A 26,118-nucleotide genomic window follows, 5' to 3' on the forward strand; every position below is an offset into this window, starting at 1 on the left:
CCACTATTCATTCACTCTCGCATTCACACACTGGTGGAGGTTGTAGCCACAGCTGCCCTGGGGCAGACTGACAGAAGCGAGGCTGCCATATCGCACCATCGGCCCCTCTGGCCATCACCAGTAGGCGGTAGGGTAAAGTGTCTTGCCCAAGGACACAACGACCAGGACAGAGAGCCCGGGGACTGAACCGGCGACCTTCCGGTTACAGATGCGCTTCCCAACCCCTGAGCCACAGTCGCAAATGTGTCACTATGGCCACACATTGCAACTTTAATCTTGTGTGTCCCAAAATGACCAAAAGTCTTGTTTGTTAAGGTTTGTTAAGATACAAATTTGCCCACCCAAGCTATACAGCATTGTTCTTTTTAAAGAGAAAAGGCTTTCTCCTGGCATCTTTCCAAACAACCTATACTTGTTCAGTCATTTTTAGTTATGCAATTGTACTGTCCTGAACTTTAACATCCATCCATTTTCTTCTGCTTATTCGGGGCCGGGTCATGGCCAAGCAGAGAAGCCCTCCCTCTCCCCAGCCACCTCCTCCACCTTATCCGGGGGAACGCCAAGGTGTTCTCAGGCCAGCCGAGAGATATAATCTCTCCAGCGTGTCCTGGGACATGCCCGGAAAACCTTACCCAGGAGGCGCCCAGGGGGGCATCCTTGTCAGATGCCTGAACCACCTCAGCTGGCTCATTTCGATGTGGAGGAGCAACGGCTCTAGTCCCGAACTTGGCCGAACTTCTCACCCTATGTCTAAGGGAGAGACCAGCCACCCTTCGGAGGAAACCCATTTCTGCCGCTTGTATTTGCGATCTCGTTTTTTTCGGTCACTACCCACAGCTCGTGACCATAGGTGAGGGTAGGGACGTAGATCGACCGGTAAATTGAGAGCTTCACTTGTACACTCAGCTCTCTCTTCACCACAACAGACCGGGCCAGCATCCGCATCACTGCAGTCGCTGCACCAATCTGTCTGTCTCCCAATCCCTTCTCCCATCACTCGTGAACAAAACCCTGAGATACTTGAACTCCTCCACTTGGGGCAGGGTCTCGTCCCTGACCCGGAGTGGGCACTCCACCCTTTTCCCGGCCGAGGACCATAGCCTCAGTTTTGGAGGTGCTGATTCTCATTCCCACCGCTTCACACTCGGCTGCGAACCGTTCCAAGGCGAGCTGGAGCCCATCACCTGATGAAGCCAACAGGACCACATCATCTGCGAAAAGCAGAGATGAGATCCTGAGACCACCGAAGTGAAAGCCTTCCGCCACTTGGCTACACCTAGAAATTCTGTCCATAAAAATTATGAACAGAATCGGTGACAAAGAGCAGCCCTGGCGGAGCCCATCACCCACCGGGAACGAGTCCGACTTATTGCCAGCTATGCGGACCAAGCTCTTGCAATGTTCGTATAAGGACTGAATGGCCCGTAGCAATGGGAACTTTAACATGTAACATGCTAACTGAGGCCTGTAGAGTCTGAGATGTAACTCTTGGACTTTTGGTAGTTTCTCTGAGTATTTGACCTTGGGAAGATGAACGACTTTCTTAAGTGTTTCCTACTTGAATGAACAATTTTTGTCACTGTAGGCTGATGGAGTTGTCCGTTTCCAGATTGGGCAGCAACAATTGCTTCTCTAAGCTCATTACTGATGTTTTTCCTATTTAGCATTGTGTTAACACACACTGAAATGCTTTTCACCTCGACTTCATTATTATTTTGTTATTGCAGTACCTGCCAGTCCATTGTAAAAATTAATAACAAATATGATTGAAATACTGATGAATTTAATTATACTTTGTTTTACTTTACACCCAGAGGTTGACTATATGCACACACTGGTACAACTGTTAGGCTACGTAATTATAATGCATGTGGAACTTGATTTTCTGGATGTTTGCTTGAGGAAATTTTCTCTGACTGGACCTCCTTAAATTTTAATTGAATATTCCTGTACTAAGACATGTACTTATTCTATATGTGTTTACAGACCCTAAAAAACATATACTTGTACACATTTAATGTTATCTATGATAATAATATAGAAATAAATTCTTGTGTCTAAAGACTTTGAATTTGCCAGGATTCAATCAAGAATTTACTTTGCCATTTTCTCAATTTTATGATGATTGTGAAGAGAACAGAAGAATAAAAAATTATGATACAGAACTTGCTTTTCCAAAGCCAGGAAGAAGAGCTCGATTAGCCACGGACTCACAGCCTCAGAAACAAGTTTAACATGAAAACAAGCACAGATAAAAGTGATAAAGCACATGGCAAAAAGTCAGAATGAAGAGTTCCCAGTGAAGTCTATATTTAACAATGACACTCATGTCAGGAAGAAAAGAGAATTAAATGTCATCAAACGATATTTGCCATACAAGTGGCATTTAAAAACTGAGTGAAATCCATTTTAAGAGGTACCTGAAATTGAAGGAAGGAAAAAGTCACAAGTAAAATGTGTCAGACTTAAGAAACCAAAAAAAAAAGAAGAAGAAGAAGAGAAACGTAAAACAAAGTGTTAACACAAAATGTTATCTGCGTAACCATATTGACATGGTAATATCACCAGGAAAATGTTCACTTTAACCTCTTTTGTCACACCGTAATGATGTAAAGTGTGTGTATGTGTGTGTGTGTGTGTGTGTTCACTTACAAAGCAGTCTGTGTCCTTTGGGCCATAACAGCCACCTGCACACTCACGGTGGCAGCAGTCACTAACAAAGGGACCAAAGCAACGGCCGTCACACTGCTCCGCACACACTGTCTTAGTTACTTTGAAGTTACAGGCATGTTAAAAAGAGAGAGACACAAACAAAGGATAAAATGTATATACAATACACGTACTTTATGCATACATATATAAAACGTAAACACAACACAGTCTTAGAATGTGTCTGTCTAGCCAGTTCAAATGGCAGGTGAAGATAAAAAAATTAAAGCCCAGTCACTGGAAAGTTGTCACTGTAAAACCTTTGAGAGGTGGGGGGGTAACGTCAACTTCATCATCTGCTCTGGAAGTTATATATACTATACTAACCTACCTACCATCTATTGCTTTGTAAAATGCATGCATACACATGTTTTTACATGTGTCTGTGTCTGGTGAGTTCAGCTGAAGCAGAAGTTCTTTTTACCACCTACTAGCTATCTTCAATCATGTTTTCATCTCTGCTCTCGTCTGCTGTCTGGCTCAGTGCGACAAAGACATAGCGATTCTTATCTGAATGTACTACCAAAGTGAACATCTGTCCACCTTTGCAATCATATGGGCGGCCGCATGTCTGTGTGCCTTTCTTCTTGACAGCCATATATAAATGTACATAGGACCCTGCTATTTCACAGGTAAAGACAGCTGGTAATTGACATAGCTTAAGTGTCAGCAGTGGGACTTTCATTATAGAGCAGGAATACATAACTAAGCAGTTATGGATGAACCAGTAAAGTTGGCACAAGATAAAGTATTGGGGTGGGTTAAAAAAAGATATTATACATAGTGGTTTGGATAAATGAATGTACTGTAATTACAAATTAAACTATTTGCATAATTTTGTTGTTATCATATTTACTTTTACTTCTAAATGACTGAGGCTCTCTGTTCTTTTTATACTCAGTCATGTTGGTAATTAGTGACAGCTATGGCTTTTGGTTGTATGAGGTGAAAGATGCTCGACGATGTGGAGCCAGCGTTAACTGAACACAAACAACAAAAGCTTGTAATAAGAATAAAATTCAATGTCATTTTAAGAATATATTTGGTGATAAAGGTTAAAGCGAACTGGTCAGAACTGAAACTAAGAAAGTAAATTGCAACAGTAAATATTACTGGGGAACGTAAGGCTACTATTGTACACCATTACACATCTATTGGTGGTGCTTATTTTTGTTTTGAGCAGGGCCATTGTTTTTTTGATCTGTGTTATGTTTCCCTGCAGCCTTGTGTTGACAGGACACCATCACCATGATAGATAAAAGCTATGGACAAGTCGCCAAACAAACATGGACACACAGACACACACACTCATGCTACTGAGTGGAAAGCTACTGATTTACCATCAGTAGCATTCAATTAACAGTGGCTGGCCTGCATTGATATGGTCTGCTTTATTCAAAAGACACTTTGTCAAAATAATGGCCAAGCCACATCGCCAGAGACGGACACAATTATGTTTGTCAATTTGGCTTTAAAAATCCACTTTAACCTCCTAGGACCTGGCGTCCACATATGTGGACATCACATTTTGGGTTATTTAGACCAAAATACTAAATTTTGCTCTACAAGGGCCTGATATCCACTTATGAGGACATTATACTGCTACTGTTCTATCACAATTTTAAATGAATATCCTCATATGTGGCTCTTATTTTTATTAAAAACAAAAATAAGGTAAAAAAAAAAAAATCGGGCCCCAATGTGACCAAATATCAATGAGAAATTAAAAATGCATGCCGTGGAAGAGTTCAGGTCTTGGAGGTTAAGAATAACTAAAGACAAAAAACAAAACAAATCAAATTACAGACATCACTCACAGGAACCAATGCCTCTGAGTTCCCCTGTGAATTTATTATTATTATTATTATTATTGGGCACATCTGGTTCTCAACACCTGTCTTTTTCTGAGACAAAATATTCAGTTAATTTTTCAATTTATTCTTAAGTGTAACTTTATTTAAATAGGGAATGAATGTCTATAGATCAAATGTTTGCCTTACAGCGCAATGGCTCAAAAGTTTACAGTTAAAAGGTAGCAGTTTGACACAGGAGGTCAATTCAATTGCATATCAGTTACAGTGATTCCCAATGTTGAAAGTGAAATGACTTCTTAAAGCAAAGGGAAAACATATCAATGATAAATAGTGTGCTTAATTTGACAAGTATAAGTCTTTATTTGCTAATTAATACCCTTGTTAATGCCGTATTTTTGAAATTATTTGCATTTCAAAAATGCCTCATTAACTAGATGTAGTGATAAGGCTATGATGAATAAACTGAAATGAATAAACACCTTCATCATGGGATGTTTGTGAATAGATACGCTTCTTTTTTTTATCTATGAGCTGATAGATCTGAGATATTCACCACTTGTAGTCTCACAGTGTTTCTATTTTGTGTGTTTCGAAGGTCCAGAAGTTTATTTTGATGCAATTTAACATGGGAAAGATGGAGCAAAACTTCCTCTTTGCATTTCACGCAGTGCACACACAGAGACACACACACACACACACACACACACACACACACACACACACACACGCACACACACACACACATATATATATATTATACCACAATCACCACCCAGTTCAAAGGGTCTGATGTCATCTGTTATTATCAAGGACCACAGAACTTGTCAGTTGCGATCTCTGCAGCCAGTGGTACAACTAATAAAAATTGCTGTTTCGTTTAGAGCAGGTGTGAATACTTTATCCTGTATCCTTTTATAGAACATAACATGTACTTCTATGGAAAAAAACTACCTCTGCTGACAGAGATCCAGTTTTTTATGTGAGAGACTCAGTAAAGAGAGTGGTTTTGAATTGTAATTTACTTCCTCGGTGTATTTGGTTCGTCATAATTAAACTTCATAATTAAAAGCATTCCAGTGCAAGAAAAAAAGCTCTTCTTTTTTGAAAGCAAGTAAAATAAAAGATGAATCATGGCATCCACAAATAAATGGATGAGGATAGAGAGATGGCGCGATCACAGCTGAAACAAGGCAGATAGATGGGGCCAGGGCTTATCTGGGCCTCCTCTGTGACGTGTTGTTAACAGGTTCTGGTCAAACAGTTTATTCCTCATTATCTTAACGAGATCACAACCACAGAACAAATAAGATGTGACATGCCAGGGTTGGAAGGCATAGATGAAGTGGTCTAAGTACGAAGTGATGGACAAAGAGCAAGAACTTGATGAAGGGTGGTACAATAAAAAAAAGGAATGTGAGAGGTAAAGAGGTATGTAATGAGGAAAGAAATGTGAGCATGTGTCCATGTGAGTACATAATTTTGTTTCTGACTAAAACTAAATGTGTACATACAGTTTGCTATAGGTCAAAAATATACTAAATATGAAGTCTTCCTGTGGATGTTAGTATGTGTTAAACACAGATAGAAGGGTGAGCCACTGTGGGCTGTGAAGAGGGCTTGTAGAGCTAACCATTAACAAAAGTGCAGCCTTAAAAATTACCATTTTATGACACCTAATTAATTTAAGCACAGTTACTCTGAACTACGCTGGAAAACAATGCAATTGTAACAAAATAATTCTTTAGTATTAGTAAAAATATAATTTTTTTTAAATTAATTTTATTGTTAAAAAGTGGCCTTATTTGATGTTTACTTGTGTAGGCAAAAGCATGTTGCATTAGCCAATCTCTCTCTCTAGCCAATGTTTACCGAACACCTCAGAACTCGTTAAGTTAATTGCATTCTGAAGCATCAGAATATGCACAACATTGTCGTCAGTGCTGCCGTGCTGCTACTGACTAAATTTGAATGAGACCAGATGCTGGATGCTGGCATGCATGACTTAGCTGTTGCTGCAGCCTTTCATGTCCATGAGACAACGATTTCTGATCTGCCTATTGGTCGACTTGGTCAACATTTGACTGGATAGAGTAAAAATGAAATACTCCAACATGCATTTGTGCAATTCTTGCAGCAGGATCCCAGCCCCGTGGCTGTTTCAGCAGGACAAAGCCAACCTTCACACTGCCAGGGTAGTTAAGGCCTTTCTGGATCAGGAGCATATCCAGACACTTGCTTGGCCAGCATTTAAACCCAATATTTCTTCAAATGCAGCCACAACCAGTGAGCATTACACAGCTGCAGGCTGCACTCATCCAGGAATGGAGAGCAATTCCTCAACAGCAGGTCTAAACACTTGTGCAGTCCATGCACAGATGGGTGACGGCTTGCATCACATCCAGATGAGGCTATGCCTTGTCAGAAACATGTTGTATACAATTAAGAATTGCTTTTCCTGACAGGTATGAGAGCCAAAACCATCATTAGCATTACAATCATCACCGGTTCCCAACCTAAACAGCACTCCCCATGCCTGAGGTGTGGGAATCATCATCAGAAAATATGTGACGAACCCTCTCTCTAAAAAGCCTTGTTTTGTATTTTTCAGAACTGTAGAACAATGTTAAAATGGAGGGATTGTTGCTGTTCCTGTTTCTTTTTTTTTTTTCTTTTTTTTTTTTTTCTTAAATGACATCAGAAACAGCAGTATGCGACATTACGTGATGGCAGAGCTTCAGTTCATCCTTTGTCATTTTTTTTTTTTTTTTTTAAATAAATAGGACAGGGGGAATGAATGAGAGAAAGAGGGGGAGAGAAAGAAAGAAAACCAAAGGGGAGAAGAGACGGTGAGAAGGGGGGGGGAAGAGAGAGAAAAAAAAAAAAAAGAACTCCTGGGTCACCTGTATGGAGAAAAAAAAAAAAACAAACAAAAAAAACAAACAGAGGAGACAGCAAACAACAAAGAGTAACATAATAATAGAGAAAACAAAGCACCATCACAATAAACTAGCTAGTCATAGATATCAATATTTACTAAATAATAAACGATATTGTGCAGCACGCAAGATAGACAGCGCACAGTGTGCTTTGAGGCAGCAGCCAAGAAAGCTTTAGTCCGCGTCTGTGAATACCCATGTGTGCATACCTGTGTGGATCAGCATGCTTGCATTCCAAAGGTTTCTCCATGTAATGATCTGCTAGGGAGTGTGGGGGGGCCACAGCCCCGTCCTCCAGGGTGTGAAGCGGGTATGGAGGAGATCAAAACTCCAGACATCCAGAGGCCCCCAGAACACAAGAGACCATGGAAGACCAACAGAGGGGCAGCCGCGCCACTGTCCCAGTAAGAGCTGAGGAGAGTCCCAGATGAGGGCTCGCCCAGCAGCCGCGGAGCAGAAGTCAGGGGGAGTTGCAGTGACGCGCCCGTGAGCTCCGCCGGCCCCCAGCTGTGCCTGAGTGACCGAGCCCCAGGCCGAGAGGCCGGGGGCACCCCACCTCCAAAGGGGCCCGAGCGAGCCCCAGGCCCCAGGCCCCGACAAGCGGCCGCCAAGGAGTGAGCCGGTGTGTACCCGGACGCCCACCCCCAGACACAAAGAACCACCAACACACCGACACCTGAGGGAGTCCGCCACCGGCAGGGGAAGTGGTGGTGGGTGGAGATAGGCCTCCAAACCTTGGAGGGCCTGAGGTGTCCCCAGAGAGGTGGCGTCTGATACCCAACCTGACATATAGACACAGACATACAGGCACACACAGACACAAACATCCATTCCCACCCTCATGCTCTCATATGCACTCACTCCACACTCAACCAACGTGGAGACAGACATAAAGAGACGCTGTACACACAATCACACTCCCCAAGCGTACTCTACAAACCGGGTCTAGGTACCCTTGCCCCTGGAGGGGGGAATTGCACCCAGACCCAGGTGGTGTTACCCTTTTCCCTGCGGTGGGGAGAGGCAGACCACCCCGACTCCGCAGCAGCAGGGAGGCCCCACACCCCAGACCGCAGTCGGACGGCCAACTCCTCCTACTAGCCCTCCCGCTCCAGCAGGCCGCAGAGAATGGGAGTGGGAGAAGACTCCAAACCTCCCTCCACCCGCTCATTGTAGTGTTGATGCATATGTGTTCTAAGGTGCAATTAAAACCCAGGAGGGCATGGAGCTACCTGCCAAGGAGCAGCAGGTAAGCGCATAGTCCCTCCTGCTAGCCCTCAATGACTAAGTGTATTTAAAATTGAGAGGTGGGCAACGACGTCAGGGGTGAGGTATACACCCTGATGGTGATTTGGACTCCGTGATTGTGCCCACCCCCAAGATCCTATATGTATGTGTAATGAGAGTGTGAATAATGTGAATGTCTAAGTTGTGGGATAAAATTGAGGCAGAGGCAGCCAGAAGGGGACGGGGGGGGGGTAGCCTCCTCTGCACCCTGGTGACATACCCCCACTCCAAGGCCCTGCATGTGTGGGTGGTTGTGGAGGAGCGGGAAGAGGGAGGCAGCTGGAGATGGGGAGGGAAGGAAGGGAGGGGCAGGTAACCCCTCCCTGGGGCCAGCTCCCCCGCTGACCCCAGTAGGCACTCCCACCCTCCGCGACCCGCCAGGGAAGGGGGGCCCAGGCCCATCAGACCGGGGCCCAGTGCAGTAGCGCCCCCCGGCTCCACAGAGCCCTGGACAGTCCACCCAACCCCACCACAGAGAAAACTGCACCCACCCCACCATCCACACATCTTTCAGACTACATAAGACGGTAAACGCCCAGGCTGAGATCTTCCTCCACCTCTCCTGTATCTCCCCCTCCTGCAGAGAGTTCCTGAAGAGAAGAAAGCTCCTGCAAGATGTGACCATCCCCCCCACCAGTTGAAGAGCCCCCCAGGCGGCTCGACGCACCGGCGGCACCCTGCTCCAGGGCCGGGCCCCCATGCACCCACCCGCCCACAACCCCGGCAACACACCAACCAGGACCCAAGCCCCCGAGGCCCGGCCCGGGCCCCAGCCCAGAGACGGAGCGCCCCCAGAACCTCACGCCCATCCCGGACCCACCCAGGGGCAGCCAGGTTGCCAGGTCAGTAACCCACGTCCGTCAGCACAGACCCTCCCCTAGCCCCGCTGCACGCAGCCGCGAGGAAACAGTCACCTGAGAGCCAACAGAGCCCCCAACTGGACGTGACCGCTACCCCGGGTTGAGCTCCCCAAGGAAGATGCCTCCGGGGAACCCCCCGACGCCCTAAGCCTGTCCCTACCCCCTCACCAATCACAACAGTGAAGGCGGGACCAAACTATGACCCCCCACCCCCACTAGGTGATGGAGCTGATAAAAGGGGCCCAGAGCAATTGATCTGATGTGGTGGCAGAGGCTGTGTCAAGACTAATGTAATCTAATAGATAATTTCTATATTGGTTAGAATTAAGATTATTTTTATTTTTCCAGTTCATGAGGACTGTTTTCTTGGCTATGCATAGGGCAGTGAAGATCATATGGGCTATATTCTTTTCTGAAGTGACATTATCTAAGCTGCCCAGTAGACACACTAAGGGGGAAGTTGGGATGTTACATTTCAGACACTTTGATAAGTCTTCACATATCTCGCGCCAAAACTTTTGCACTGGTGGACAGAACCAAAGAGCGTGGATGTAATTGTCTGGTGTATTGCCTTGACAGTGTGAGCAGTTGTTGGTGTAAGATGTAAAGCCCATCTTGAACATCCGATGACCTGTATAGTGCACTCTATGAAGTATTTTGTATTGTATTAATTGCAGACTGGGATTTTTAATTAATTTAAAAGTTTTTAAGCAAATCTGAGACCAGAAGTTTTGGTCTAGGTTGACTGATAAATCTGCTTCCCACTTTGCAGTAGGAAGGGATATTGATTCATCTAATTTAGAAAGTGTTCTGTATATTTTAGATAATAATTTGGGGGATTTAAGAGTAAGAAAATGTGCCGCACTTAGTGGTGTTTGTAATTCAACTTGACTGAGGTTAAATTTCTTTTTTACTATGGATTTAATTTGTTGATATTCTAAAAACCTTGTCTTGTTGATCCCATATTGTTCAACTAGTCTGTCAAATGGAATAAATTCTGTTCCCTCTAATATATGTTCTAAGTATTTAATTCCTTTACAACTCCATTCTGGGAAATTAATCATATTATTGTTTTGTAATATGTCAGGGTTATTCCAGATAGGTGTACGTTTGCATGGGATTAATGAAGACTCCGTTATTTTTAGAAACTCCCACCATGCTGTTAGAGAAAAGCTGATGTTGATACTTTTAAAGCATTCATGTCTTTTGATGTTTGAGCTAATAAATGGTAGGTCTGAAATCTCTAGATCCTTGCATAGTGCCTGTTCAACATCTAGCCAGGGCTCAACTAAGAAGGTATGTTTTAACCATTCTGAGATGAACTGAAGCCTGTTGGCTAAGAAGTATTGGTGAAAATTAGGCAGATCTAATCCTCCTCTATCCTTGGTTCTTTGTAGCGTTTTTAAGCTAATACGCGGGGATTTATCTTTCCAAAGGAATTTGGAAATATATGAATCCAGAGATCTGAACCAATCTTGTGATGGTTTGTTAGGGATCATCAAAAATAAGTAATTTATTTTTGGCAAGATCATCATTTTTATAGTGGCGACCCTTCCCATGAGTGATATGGGTAAAGATTTCCATCTAGTCAGATCGCCTTCTACTTTCTTTAGAAGTGGGATGTGGTTTAGTTTAGTTAAGTCTGAAAGCTTAGGAGAGACATTAATACCTAAATATTTAATATTTCCGGATTGCAGTGGGGCAGAGGAAGAATTATGGAAGGAGCAGTTAATAGGGAGAACTGTAGATTTTGGCCAGTTAATTGAATAATCTGAAACTCTTGAAAACCAGTTTATTAAAGTAATTACCTCAGAGAGGTTGGTTTGTGTGTTTTGCAGAAAAAGCAACACATCATCCGCATAGAGACTGATTTTATGTTCTATGTTCTTACATTTTATGCCCTTAATTGTTGTAGCCTGTCTAAATGCTGCTGCTAGAGGTTCGATAAAAATTGCAAAAAGTGAAGGGGAGAGTGGGCATCCCTGTCTGGTGCCCCTCAGGAGACAGAAGCTGGAGGATGTCTGGTCATTTGTTCTGATACGAGCCGTTGGGGAATTGTATAATATTCTTATCCAGTTTATGAAAGAGTTTCCAAAACCAAATTTGTGTAAAGTTGCGAATAAAAATTTCCAATTAACTCTGTCAAATGCTTTTTCTGCATCTAGAGATAATATTATGGTTTCGATGTTTTTATCGTATGAGTAGTCTATTAAATTAAGTAATCTACGAGTGTTTGTTGAGGAGTGCCGACCTTTTATGAAACCAGTTTGGTCAGGATGAATTAAGAGGGGGGTCATTTTCTCTAATCTCTTTGAGAGAGCTTTGCAGATTATTTTAAGGTCTACATTTAAAAGAGAAATTGGACGATAGCTTGAGGGAAATAAAGGGTCTTTGCCTGGTTTTAGCAGGAGACTAATGTTGGCAGAATTCATATTTGGTGGTAGTCTGCCCTTTTCCTCGATTTCCTGCAACATGCTGTGGAATACTGGTGCCAAAATTGTCCAGAATTCTTTGTAGAATTCTGCAGGGAAGCCGTCTGGACCTGGAGCCTTATTATTGGGCATACTTATCAGGGCTTCCTGGAGTTCACTTGGCGTCAGTGGCGAATCCAGTTCCATTGCTTGACTGTCTAGTAATTTTGGAAGAGTTACGTTGTCAAGAAACAGATCAATTTCATTTTTAGATGGGTTTATTTGTGGTGAGTATAAAGTTTCATAGAAATCCCTAAAAATGTTGTTTATTCTTCCAGGATCATATATTGTGTTCCCCGATAAATCTTTAGCAGCACATATAGTTATTTTTTCTTTATTTATTTTTAGCTGGTTAGCTAGAAATCGACCTGATTTGTTACTGTGTTCAAAATTCTGCAAGCGAAGTCTTTGTATAAGGAATTGTGTTTTTTTTATTAATAGTTTCATTTAATTCTAGTTTTGTTTTGCATATTTTGTTCAATGTTTCCTGATCTTGGTGGGACGCGTAGGCTTCTTCTAGTGATTTGATGTTTTTTTCTAATTCCTGAATATTTTTGTTTTCTTCTTTCTTTTTGTGTGATGAGAAAGAAATTATTTTACCTCTCATCACAGCTTTCCCTGCTTCCCATAGAACAGAAGCAGATATTCCGGGAGTGTCATTAAAGTCTAAATATGAAGTCCATTCCTTTTTAAAGTATTTAATAAAGTCTTCATCTTTAAGTAGTGATATATTAAATCTCCAGTTTTTACTTGGCGTAGTATTATTCTTGTGCATTAGTGTTAAAGATACAGGAGCATGATCGCTGACAGCTATAGGATGAATCTCAGTGTCTGAAATGTCACACAGCAGTGAGCTGCTGTTCCTGTTTCACTACTTGCAGTTAGGCTGTCACATATCATTTGCATCACAGTGAAACTTTTGTTATCTTTTAATGATCCGGTTTAAAATAAGAGCTTTCCTCATAGGTGAAGACAAGAAACAACCACTCATCACAGCCTTGTGTAAAATGTTTTTCCTTTTGTAGACTGCAAGTTATTTAATCAGTGAATGTAGATGATGTTGTTTTTTGTCCTTGAATCTAGGATTTTTGTATTAATGATCTTTAATAAGGTTAACACAGAAGATTTGTCTGATTTTTAAATTGCCGGTAAAACTTTGTTTTTTAGAAATTTCCAACCAGTAGTACTAATAAAATCCGTGTGACGACGTCTATTTAATACCAGTCAAAGCCACATCAAACTTTCTGCTTGATAGAATGATCTAAAGAGCATCCCTGTTTTGATTATTTTGATCTGATCTGTTGATTATACATTTTTGAGGCTAAAATTCCTTTGCATTGTGGAGCTGTGTTCATTAAAATACCAGAATATCATGTGTGTTAATTTGGAGAGCATACAGTCTCCTCAAAAGAAATGATGACTTTCAACAGCAAAAAAACCCCAAAGAAAAATCTGATGTCATCCCTTTGGGGCAACAAGCAGGAAAACCTTCACTTTATGGAATTCAAATATAATTTTAGATGCTAATTTATTGGTGATATTCTCATGTCCCGTTTCCACAGAGGCAGCATGGGGTTGTGCTTAGTTTGTGAGTAATATGCTTACAAACTACTGTGCTCAATCCTGCCTCTTATTTCCATAAACACCTGTTGCCACTGATTTGCAGTGCAGCTCTTGTGTAATGTGGCATACCTCTGCCTTTTTCCCTGTTTCTCTTGATTAGGACTAGCTTCTTGACAGCCATTCTTTCACTTAGACCATTTCTAAAGAAGCTTCGGTGAACAGTAGATGGTTCTACTGAAGGGCTGGATGGTCCTCTCCTCTCAGGTCCTCTATGAGGTCTTTGCTGGGTTTTTTAAAAATATATTTCTTGGGACATGACTTTCTGATACTTTTCATCTGCTTTTTTAGACCTACCACTTCTTTTGTCCTCCACTTGTCCAGTTTCCTCAAGTTTTTTTCTATTTAAGAACACACTGCACACCATGCTAAAGACATGCCAAGTTTTTGCACTTTAGGAATTACCTCACCTGAATACAGTTAACAGGTCATCAGCAAGACTCTATAGAACTTGACTGCATGCTGCGGTGACAATTCAGCCATTTGATTCATGTTACAGCAGTTCATCAGTGAATGATCATGGTGCAATAAAAGTACTTTTAGAAGTACATTTTTCCAAACATTTACATTTACTTAGGAGTTACCAATCCAGCATGCAGTCAAGTTCTATACCCTTGCTGATGACCTACTAATTTTATTAATTTGTGTTGCAACAGGGACACATGGAAAAGTTTCAGGACACCGGCCCTCGAGGACTGGAGTTTGAGACCCCTGGGTTAAACTAAAGACTTAACCCTTTGTCACCAATGTATCAAACAGGCTGCCTAAACTATTTTTGTAATTTTGCCTGTGAAACTATATAATATTATGGTTATGGTTGTCCCCAGCTAATATATCTATCTACACACATATTACAGTGTTGGTCAATACAGTCTATATTTTAACACAAAGTTGTATTTCTTTTTATGACTAGTATAAACCAAACAAAATAAATGCAAAATATCAACAAGTGAGCAAAAAGATAAAGGTCTTTGATTATTTGGAAAATTGTTTTTGGCCTAGTGTCTAATGTCTCAAAGTTGATATTGTGATTTAGTGAAATTTGCCCAATCAAACAGATGACTCAACTTTAATTCAAGAATAAGAGATTTGTCATTTACAAAAATGGCACTTTCATTTCCTGTTTTCAAACTGAAAGATGCTGCAGTAACAAGTCTCACAGTTCATAACACTGTTCACGCACATACACGCACATATACACACACACGGCCTCGAGGGCCGGTGTCCTGCAGGTTTTAGATCTCACCCTGGGTCAACACACCTGAATCAAATGATTAGTTCATTACCAGGCCTCTGGAGAACTTCAAGACATGTTGACGAGGTAATTTAGCCATTTGAATCAGCTGTGTTGGATCAAGGACACATCTAAAACCTGCAGGACACCGGCCCTTGAGGCCTGGAGTTCAAGACCCCTGCCTTAGATGGAGTCACATGGATGTATACATAAATGACATCCAAAGGTATATCCACTAAATAAAGCTTGGAATCTCGTTCCAAGTACATTGCCAGGTATGCTAAAGATATGCTAAATTTTATTTTTGACCCACAACAGTTATCAGTAAAGTTTTGATGCATGCAAAAGTCACTCAGTGGTGATTCTAACAACTCGAAGTTCTAATCAGATAATAATAATTAACTTACAGCTTTGGCACTGGTCCTCTTTGGGTCCCCAGCAACGGCCATTGCAGGAACGGTGGCATTTTTGACCTGCACAGAGGTTCAAGGAAAGAGACTATTGGCATTTCAAACTGCAACTTCACAAACTATTGTCAGTGTCATTCAACCTTAAAACAGACCAGAGAATTGCTGCTGGAGTTTGTCTTCAAGCACTCAACCAAAGGCAAACCAAACTCACATAGTGAACAAAACTATGGAGGATCATGTGGTTTAACTTTGAATTCACTTAATATCTATTTGTATGTTTTTCTTTGGATATGCATGCATAGGTGCATTCTGTTTGCTCACACTGAGCAATTGTGACCTTTTTAAAACTTTGAATAAGTCTTTCTTCTGTTATACCACAATAGTGTCTTTCTCGCCTAGTTATGCAACAGCTCAACTTCTTCCTGGATATAATCCTGTACATGTTAGGATTGATTTTTAGATTTTAATGTTCATTGACTTCCTTCAAATCCCTTTATTGGTATTTTTTAGGGATACAATTGTGCAATTTGTGCTAATGTTCTTCTTTTTATTTTTGGCTCTTGGTCCTTCTTTTCTGTTTGAGTCCTGCTTATGCTTGTCTGCCAGAGCAGTTTGTAAACTCTTTATACAAAAACTCTTTAAAGGCACCAAATAATTAAAGTTATTGCCATCATTGCAATTATGATTGTAATCATTGAACTGTAGGTACTGCAAGTAGCATGCAGCAGTTAATTTCGTTAATATGACGATGATACTACATTTAACTGATACAATCTTAAGAGTTAAGAAAAAAACCTTTGAATTCTCAACATTGTTTTTTTTATACATATATATTTTAAGGCAGGAAAGATCCATCTTCCTTGACTGATATATGCTGTTGTGGTAATAAAATCCAAAATAACCTTGGCACAGGTTATTTTGGGAAAATGAGATGATTCTTTTTGCCACTTCACGCTAAACCAGCCCAGCATGAAGCCAGCACACATCAGGTTGAGATAAAAGCAGTAAAGGAGCGGTAAGCAGCATCATACCCTCAGAGCTTTAGCCAGTGCCTTTCTGGGTTTTTGGAGGACTTAATTGACTGTCTAGTAATTGACTGCTGGGAGAAGTGAGTCTGGATAAGTGCAGAAGTGCTGTCCTCTGTCCATCAGCCTCTCCAGATGAGAGCTATTAGCATCCGACTGACTCCATTGCTCAACATGAGAATCTCCATCTTCTGCCCTCTTCTTCTTCCTCATTTTTGAGCCCATCTACTACACATTTTTCTCTTCATCCATCACTTATAGATTCATCACTCCTCTGTAGCTCTCTTTCCCTTAGTGCCTATTCCTGTCCCTTTTTTCTTAAACCACTACATTTCTCTATTTTTTTTCTGTTTCTCCAGTGTGTCCCTATTGAACTGACAATTTAGTAACATTTGAGAGAAAGGCTGGCAGCTTTGTCTGTATGAAAGCAGTATACAAATGGGATATTAATACAAATGTCCGCCAGCCATACAGGCAGAACTTCTGCTGTTCTTCCTTAATTCTTTGTTCTTCTCCGTGCTATGTGCCCCAGGAAGTCAAGTCAAAGAGTTTTCATTCAGTGACCATGGCCTTCACTATCTCAGCTTCTAAATCCTCACTGACCTTGTATAAGACCGTCAAACCCCCTTTCCCGGAATGCACCGTAATCTTTAACATCCCCTGAAGGTTAAAATGTTGAAACTGCTGCCATACCAGCGTCAGTGTACAGCAAGCAAAAGATGGAGGTGTTTAAACAGAATCAACAGGGCATCAGTTTAAAAAAACAGAAAAAAAGATCACAGTCCTATTTTGAAACCAATAACATAACACAACCATGGCACAAATAAGTCACAAGCAAAACAACATGAAGCTTGTGTCGCCACAAAAAATGAAACAGAGATTATGTTCTCAATTGTGGATTACAAGTTTGCAGACCCTTGATCTTTCAGCGAGGGTGGAAGACTTGCAAAGGAGTCGGGGTCGATCAAGGGCTAACAGGGCTGCAGGGAGGAGGGTGATTGAGCAGAATATCAATGCTTGGAGCTTTTAGCATGCATCTGAAGCCCTCAGCTAGTACTATGAGATGATTCCAAGGACATATGCATCAAAAAGGAAAAGTCTGTTTGTTTATATCAGAGTCAGTGATAGCGTATTTTATCATTTGTTTATTTGTTTCCATTTGTAAATGAATGAGATGAGACAGTTTGAAAAAAAACAAACGTGAAAACAACATTGGATTTAAATGTCAAAAAGTGTGAGAAATTAATGTTAATTAAAAACAAAAAGAAACGAGTATGCTAAGAGGTTTAGTCAGCAAATTAATAATAATGGGTCAGAGGAGATCAGTAAATGCATTGTTATTTCACTGATCATCCCCTGTCCTCTGACAGATTGAGTATGTGTATTTCACACTAATAAATCCCATCATAATGCTATGCATTCATTAACGGGTCTTCCAGCTGGCTACAGAAGGACATTTAAGTGATGTGAGCTAGCAGTCATTGTGAATTGTTATGGTAAGCAGGGTGACAGAATAGGGTCAAAGGGTGATTTTGTGATGACAGTGTTTTGCTGCTCACATTCAGTCATTTATTGTGAATCGACCAGGTTGTGATAATGGGCCTCCTCTGGATCCTTTCTTTTGTCAAAGATAACCTGCCACTGAAAGACCTTGGCAAGTGTGTGGGGAATAATTGTGAAAAGACATTTTTAAAGACTAATTCAGAATTAGCACAAATTCCTGCAAATTTGAGTTACAGAAACTGCCAGGTAGAGTGGCCGTGACTTCATTCAAGTTTGTTTAAGCAACTGAGCCATCACATCTGCTACCCTCATTATCAGGGTACACTGTCTCAGCTACTTTTTTTTTTTAAATCAAGAAATAAATTAAATGACAGGTGAGAGAAATTAAAGATTATTATTATTATTATTATTATTATTATTAGGTTGTTTAAAAGGGAAAAAAACTGTCTATCAGTTGCAAAACTACCTTAAATATATACCATAAATAAACTAAATGAAAAAAACAACAACGCCTATTTGGTAAAAGTTTGATTGGTAAAACTTTAAAATAAGGTATTGGGCAACAGTAACTCACTCAATGTATAAAAGTGTATTACATACATAAAACAACAGAATGCACACAAACACACACACCCACACACAAAAAAAGGGACCATGTTCCCTTCACCCTCCACATCTTCTCGAGCGCTTCTCTCAGCCCATGGTACTTCTTCTGCTTGTCCACCACCACTATGTCCGGCTGGTTAGCCATCACCAGTTTGTCTTTCTGTATCTAGCTCGGTCATTCTCACCCACACTAGGGAATGTGTCCCATTTTGACCTCCAGGCCATACTCGGCATATGCTCAGGTGACTGGATGGGCCATTCTAGCAGCTTTATTTTGGGATCATTGCCTTTCTGAAACATCCACCCTTGTTTCATATTCATAGCAGATTTTTATCAAGAATGTCTTGTGTTTTGTTACAGTTTTCTATTCATCTGTCTTTCAATTATATGAAGTGTGCCAGTGCAGTATGATGTTCCCACCTCCAAACACTGTCGTTATGGTGTTGTTATGTTCCATAGACTTCAATTTTGGTCTCCTCTGACTCGACTATATTGTCTCAGTATTTCACAGGTTTGTCTAATTGCTTTTTTAGCAAACGTTAAAAACACTTCAACATGCTTTTTTTTTTTTCGACAAAGGAGTCTTGCATGGTGAGCTTGCATACAAGCCATGTTGGCTGAGAGTATTACTTATCGTTTTCTTTGAAACAATTGCATGCGCTCATTCAATGTCTTTCTGTAGCTCTCTACAAGTGGCCCTTGACTCTTGACTCTTCTGATAAATCTATTTACTCCTCTGTCTGAAATCTTGTGGCACACCTGGTCGTCTACACCAGGTTTATGGTAAAGCATGTTTTGATTATGGCCCCAACAGAGCTCACTGGAACTTTAAGTAGTTCAGAAATTCTTCTGCAACCATTGCCTTCAGTGTGTTCTGCAGCAATAAGGTTGCAAAGGTGTTGAGAGAGCTCAGTGGTTTTACCCATCATGTTTCTTGTGTGACACCTTTGTAATGAGACACCTTTTTATAGGCCATCAGTTGGGACATAACCAGCTGATATTAATTTGCACTAAAGTGGCAGGATTGCTTTTTAATTACTGATAGATTTCAGCTTGTGTCATGACATTCCATGCCTTTTTACACCTCCCTTTCTTCATGCATTACTTCTTCAATAGTTCTCCCCTGTGTCATTTCTCATTATTACACATAAAATAATTTATGGACAACATATGGTTTGATTTCTTTGCATGTGTGGCTTGGATAGGTTATTACCGACATCTGATGGAACCCAGTATCACAGCAAAACATGTAATAGACACGCCAGTCCACCTTGTCCATTTCTACAAAACGTGAAATGGACATGCATGGAGAAATTGCATTACTGCATGCAGAAGTTGCATTACCAGTGGGGGGAGATAATATGTTTAAAACCAAGAAGTTGGTAGTGAGCAAAAAATGTGTGAAGTACATTCCATGGTCCTTAATTGCCAGAAACAATTAAGCTAGGCGGCTAATATGTGTTTACATGTAAATGTGCTAATAATGTCTGTTTAAATCCTGTGATTATTTTCACGTTGGGTTGAAACAAAATCTCTCTCTCTGTTGTTACTCCAGCTTACTACAACTCTCTGAAATGTTTTGCATGCATCTACACTTCATGCTTTGGAGAGGAAAAGCATAAAATGGAAACGTTGGACAGGTACGTTGTTTTTGAAATCATCTTTCCACTGATTCAGATTTTTGTTGGGCTTTCCTGGATATCCATATATTTTAAGTGCCTTTTTTGGCTTTTGCAAATAATTTTTTCTCATTTTCTTCATGTGTACCATTTGGGTTACTTACATGTGACACTGCTGTTGGTGGGCACCACCACAGGTTGGATCCTTGGGTACTTGACGATATCTTGCCAATGGATTGTGTCCGCATGGCACAAGAACTTGTTTTGGTCAACATAAACACCTCCATTTAGGATTTCTGTAAGAAAACAAATAAATAAGGGACACACTAAGTACATATATACAAAGAGCTCTCATGTCTTTTTACCTGTAGGATGTACCAAATTCAGCATGCTGCCCTTCTCTGGATATGTTTTTCAACTGATTGACTTTTTCCTTCTAATTTTTCAATAACAAAGAACATGACTAGATGAAGTTAAAGCCATAGTCATTAAAAAAAACGTAAGGACTACGTTTTTCTTTTAGCTGGGGAGAAGAAATTATTTGGGGTGAACAGTTGATTTTGAGTCACACAGATGTAATGATTGCTGTTGGTGTGAAGCACCAAGGACAAAGCCATGTTATATTGCTGTTATTACAACCTCTGATCTTTTCCCATTGTGTTGTTTTTCTCATCCTTTTCCTTCTATGCTGTGAGCCGATAGAATCAATTATGCCCCATGGCCAACATTAAATCCATAGGATTTTATCCTCAGTAAGGGGCAGCAGGCCTAATATATATATATATTTTTAATTGTATTTCATCAAGGATGTGATGTATCTCAAATCATAAAATGCTTTCCCTTGTCAAACCAATGATCATCAGGCTTATAGGGACAATTGATCCCCCCCCCCCCCCCCCCCCCCCACACACACACACACACACACACACACACACACACACACACACATAGAAATGTACACCACTGTCTGTTGAATGATTGGATACGGAGGGTGGTTCAGATTATCGTCATGCAGGACTTTAGAGAATGCTTAATCTTGACTTTTATGAGAGAGAGAAAGAGTGCTAAAGAGAAAGAGAGAGACACATAAAGAAAGGCACAAAGAGACGGAATGCAGAAAAGGAAAGAAGAAGTGAAGCCCAGTAGCAGATTTGCATTATTTACAGAGCTTGTGTGTTCTCTATCTCCATACAAACAGATTACTGACACAGGGCTGAAACCGATGAGACACATAATCATACATGAGGCGCCCCACCAGCTCCACACAGAACGAGCCAAATACAATATCATCCCACAAAGGCTCATATAAATAATAATCATTGGATAATAGGTGGCAGTGGTATTACCTACACAGATTCCCCACCCCACAACCCCAGCCACCACCACCCCACCCCCATCTATCTGCATTTGTGCTGGGAGTTAGGGAAGAATTTAATCCTGCTTCTCACCACATAAGCGATATCGCTCGACCAGGAGGAGGCCATGTCTCAAATTCAAGTAGTTTACACAATAGAACGATTTGAACCGCAGTTTAGCGAGATACATGTATTTTTTCTGTGTATTCATCTTCATCCTGGCTGGTTTGTTAGCCAACATGTATCAAATGTATACATCAAATTATACATCGGTTATGAAAAATATGTATATATAATTATTATTATAAATATTTAAAGTTTACCGATCTTACAAAATAAAAATACATCATTATTATCACTTTGTAGTGGTGGTGATCTATCTAAAGAAAACAACAACTATGAAACAAGACAAAACATATTTGCTAATCCCTGTGCGTGTAACCTAGAAAGAAATGCTGCTTCGACGAATATCAGCTGGACAGATGCAACAGTCGTGCTCTCAAACACTATGTGTAAATCTCTCACAAGTGGATCCCCTGACTGTCTAACCCATTGTCTAATTCTTTTCACACGTGATGCATTTAGACATGCGCTACGCATACAAAACATGTATTAATAGTCTGACATGACATGTTCATGAATTTAGATTGTAGTTTACTGTAATTCGCTCCCTGAGGGCGCTTTGCCCAGGACAGTTTTAGTATTTCCCATCAGGATATTTCATGGCCTTCCTCATCAAGATATGAACAATTAACAAACAAATATTACATAATAATTACAATAACATTCCCTTCTCATGCAGGCTTTAGTTTTATTAGAAATACATGCTTGGCTTGCATATTTTCTGGCTGTGCAGCTGGTAGCCAGGGGGAGATCAATGGTTAAATTCTGTTGTTGATTGTTTGGTGGGTAGAGAAAATGTCTTAATTAGTTTGCTCATGTAGCTACTACTCATATTTCTGAAATGCACCCCCCTAAATCACCTCCAGCCTTGTCCCGAGAGCAACTCCAAGCATCTCTGTGTGACTGCAGGCTTCAAAAGGTGCAGCAATCTTCAGTATCAGGCTGCATAACCATTGCAGAAAGACAATATGATATTCAAGGCAGCACAAATGTATCCTGGTAATTGCAAAATGATGTTAAGTGCTTTCTTTCTCTTTTTCTTCCCTTTATTACAGTGTGGGGATGAGTTTGATTAAGACTGGGGGGCAAAAAGCAAACCAATCATCAGAAAAAAAAGGCACATTAATGAGTGCGTAAGGCTGAATTAATTGGTGCAGAGTGAACAACTTAATGAAGACATATGTAGGACAACAAAAACCCCATAAATCTGGCCGAGCTTCTGTAATGTTGGAGAATTACATTATCGTATACCTTTACTTTTTTCTGTACACTTAAGAAAATCCATGTGTTGAATCAGCCCAATCAAGGAAACAGATTTACTGCGATTCTTAACTTCAGTCTCACTTTGTGCTGTCTTTCAGTGTCAGGAAGAGAAACACCCTTGTTTAATAGAGCAACCACAGTAAGCTAGAGAGTAGTTAGAAATATAGACAGGTACCCAGAGACTCAGGAAGACACTCAAACAGTCAGGCTATTACAGTAGATAGATAGGTATTCAATCAAAAAGATAAAGGTGTTTCCTCTATCCTATAGCAGTAGAGCTGGGCGATATGAGATTTTTTCATATCACGATATGTTTTTTTCATTTCAGGCGATAACGATATCTATCACGATATAAGCCAAATAACTATATTTGTAAGATTTAAATGTGCCGTTGCTCACAAGTAAAATGTGAAATAATCAGCAGCTTGTTTTTAAATATTTATTTCCCATAATAAGTTCAACAGGGTAGATGTACTTAAGGAACATGAGACTTTTTCAGATAAATAAAGGCAAATATTGCAAACTACACAAAAGGCAGCCGCTAAAGCGTTTAAGTTTCAAAATAGAACAAATGAAACAGACTAAATTGTCAATTCCACTTAGAAATAAAGTATTAATTCTAAAAATAAATCTTAGTTTGTTTTACAGAAGAACAGACAAAACTGACTAACTTTTGTCAATATCAAATAAACTGAGAACTAAAAGGAAATTCTCAATCTCTCCTTGTTGTATAGCTGAGCTTTTCAAACAGTTGTAACAGTTACTTTAGTCTGACAAAAGCCGAATGATGAATTAGCGCTTCCAGTCAGAGACTGAGGCTACGTCCACACGTACACGGGTGTTTTTGAAAACGGAGATTTTCCGTTTTCGTTTTGAAAAATAATCCCGTCCACACATAAAGGCAGAAATCGTTAGCTTCATAGCATAATTGCCTAAGTCAATGACTTAGGCACTTATGCTATGAAGCTAACGAAATGTAGGAAAACGCTGCTATGAACATGCCAAAGCAGCAGGTGGCGCTAGATTCCTAACCGTGCAGAAATGTTGGCCAATCAGAAGTCTAGAAGCCTCGGTGGGAAAAAGTAAACAAAGCTGGGGCATAGAAGCAGAACCGAGTCGTATGTGTGGAGGGACAGTAACTGTGTGTATATGTAAGCATTTAAACACTGCAGAGAGTAGAAGTAACAGTATTGTAGAAATTCATTTCACCGAAACAATAACGTGGCGCACAGTGTGACGCATGCACCAGTTTATTGTATTTCCAGACTTGCTTTCGGCACAATTTACAGTGCAGGCTACTCTGTTTTTTGTCAGACTTGAAATAGCCGAAATACCTTCACACTACGGAACTTCTATGGCTCTTCCGTTCGACAATCTCTCCGGCATTGGAACCATCATCTGTTTTCTCTTCGGTCACGCTCGGTTGATTTTTCTAGTCGGCACACTCATTTCCTCCATTATGCGCTGGCTCCATTACCCGCTGGCTGCTTCCCAAACAAACACACGTGCGGCTTGGCACTTGTGCTGTACGTAACAAGTCACGCGACGTGACGCTGCGGCTGTGATTGGTTCAGCTCTGCGCTACTGAATTTGGATCGGCTGACCTTTTTTTTTTTAAGAGGACAAGAGCGGCGAGGTCTATCGCGATAGCTTAATTTCTCTATCGAGTAAAAGTTATATCGCGATACATATCGTTATCGTTCTATCGCCCAGCTCTATATAGCAGTGGAACTGGGGATTTAGCCCTGGGTCTCCAACATATTGTCTTATTGACTCTGAGAGCTTCAGCTTGATTTCAGGCGATTGTTGCTATCAGCTCATCAAAACAGTAGGGAGAAACTCTGCGGGAAGATCAGGATGCATTCTGGGTCAACAAGGCTAAATGCTCAGGCACACATCCTGTTGGACATCACAGCAGAAGTATTAGTTGCTAGGATGCATTCCTGAGATGGATTGGCAGAAATGCAGCAAAATAAGAGATGAGACATGACATGCAGTATACACATACAGGCACACAAACGCACACAGAAAGAGCATGCTCAAAAGCCCTTGACATATATAAACATTTACAAATATGGCTCATGCTTGCTATTAATGAGGTCCTCATCGCATGGCTTCAGCATCAATTAAATTACCAGATTGCTTTATCAAAAGGTCACTAATTTCAATCTTTGTGTAAGAGCAGGGGCGGGTGGGGAATGTCAGTGCTACTCAGCTGGCCCCTTGCAGTTTCTTTTACGCATCAATCATAGTTTCATTTCCAATCAATCTAAGAGAAATGGATGCTTCGCAAGTAAAGCGTAGAGAATGGCACTGCACAGTTTATCTAATTCCACTTACACTGTGTCACCATTCACCGATCTGCCGTTAGAAGAAATAAAATATATATTCAGTAACTGGTTTAGGAATGCTAAAGAATAAAAGAGATGGCAATGGTATCAAAAACATCTAACAACAACATGTACCATGGAATGCAATAAAAATCATACAATTATTAAACAGTGCAAGGTTGTGAAAAATACCATTTTTTTCTTAGTTTTTTTTATTGCGTGTTACTATAAAGTTATTGTTATTATACGGTTTTTGAGGGCTAATTTTCAATTTTTAAGTGTAAAAACATAATAAGGAGTAACACATACACACTGTTAAAGTAAAAAATAAAAAAAAACTGCCATTGTGATATGATGTATTATCAACTGCCACAGCTGAAAAAGGAATCAAGAAAGTGCAAAAAAAAAAAAAAAGTAGTTTCTGGAACTGCCACTTGGGGCTGATGCTAAATGTGAAAACTCCCCATCATTAGAATCTTAGCTTTGTAGCAGAAATAAGCATGTTTACAGTCTGGTACAAACTGTATAACTAACTGTATAACTAAAAAAAACACACAAATGGAAAATTCCTGTGTCTGGTTTTAAGACACTGCTCATGCTGCCACCCACACTGTAAAAAATCAAACTTGCAGTTGTTGAGCTTACAGTCATTTCTTTCACAATTCAACAATAAAAGTTCAGTTGGCCCATAAACTCAAATACATTAAGGGTTTCAACTAATCATTTAACGTTTTGGAGCAAAAGTTGGTCTCAGATGAAATTTATTGCTGGCAAAATGAATGAATTCAAGTTTTACATGAGTTGAAGCTATTGGCGCCTTTCTGTGCCTGAGTACGCATGCGCATCTCATATTTTTGGATGCTACGGGGTCTACTTTGCGCTTTTGCAAGGACTGAAAGCCACCTGGCCGTCTGCCTTAATGAGAACGTGAGGCTTTTTATACCAGGAGCTGG

General features: G+C 40.6%; 1 protein-coding gene across 2 annotated transcripts in view; it reads right to left on the reverse strand.

The window, feature by feature from the left end:
- erbb4b (erb-b2 receptor tyrosine kinase 4b) overlaps positions 1 to 26,118 on the reverse strand; it is a 359,968-nt gene that overhangs the window by 107,946 nt on the left and 225,904 nt on the right. For both annotated transcript variants that reach the window (XM_080902240.1, XM_080902239.1), the window contains exons 4-6: positions 20,259 to 20,390; positions 15,339 to 15,404; positions 2,653 to 2,771 (exon numbers count right to left, since the gene is read on the reverse strand). In XM_080902240.1, the coding sequence (XP_080758366.1) occupies positions 2,653 to 2,771; positions 15,339 to 15,404; positions 20,259 to 20,390 (317 nt within the window). The remainder of the gene's footprint in view (positions 1 to 2,652; positions 2,772 to 15,338; positions 15,405 to 20,258; positions 20,391 to 26,118) is intronic.

The sequence above is a fragment of the Rhamphochromis sp. 'chilingali' genome, assembly GCF_963969265.1.
Source record: "Rhamphochromis sp. 'chilingali' genome assembly, chromosome: 14".
In the NCBI taxonomy this organism is placed as follows: Eukaryota; Metazoa; Chordata; class Actinopteri; order Cichliformes; family Cichlidae; genus Rhamphochromis; species Rhamphochromis sp. 'chilingali'.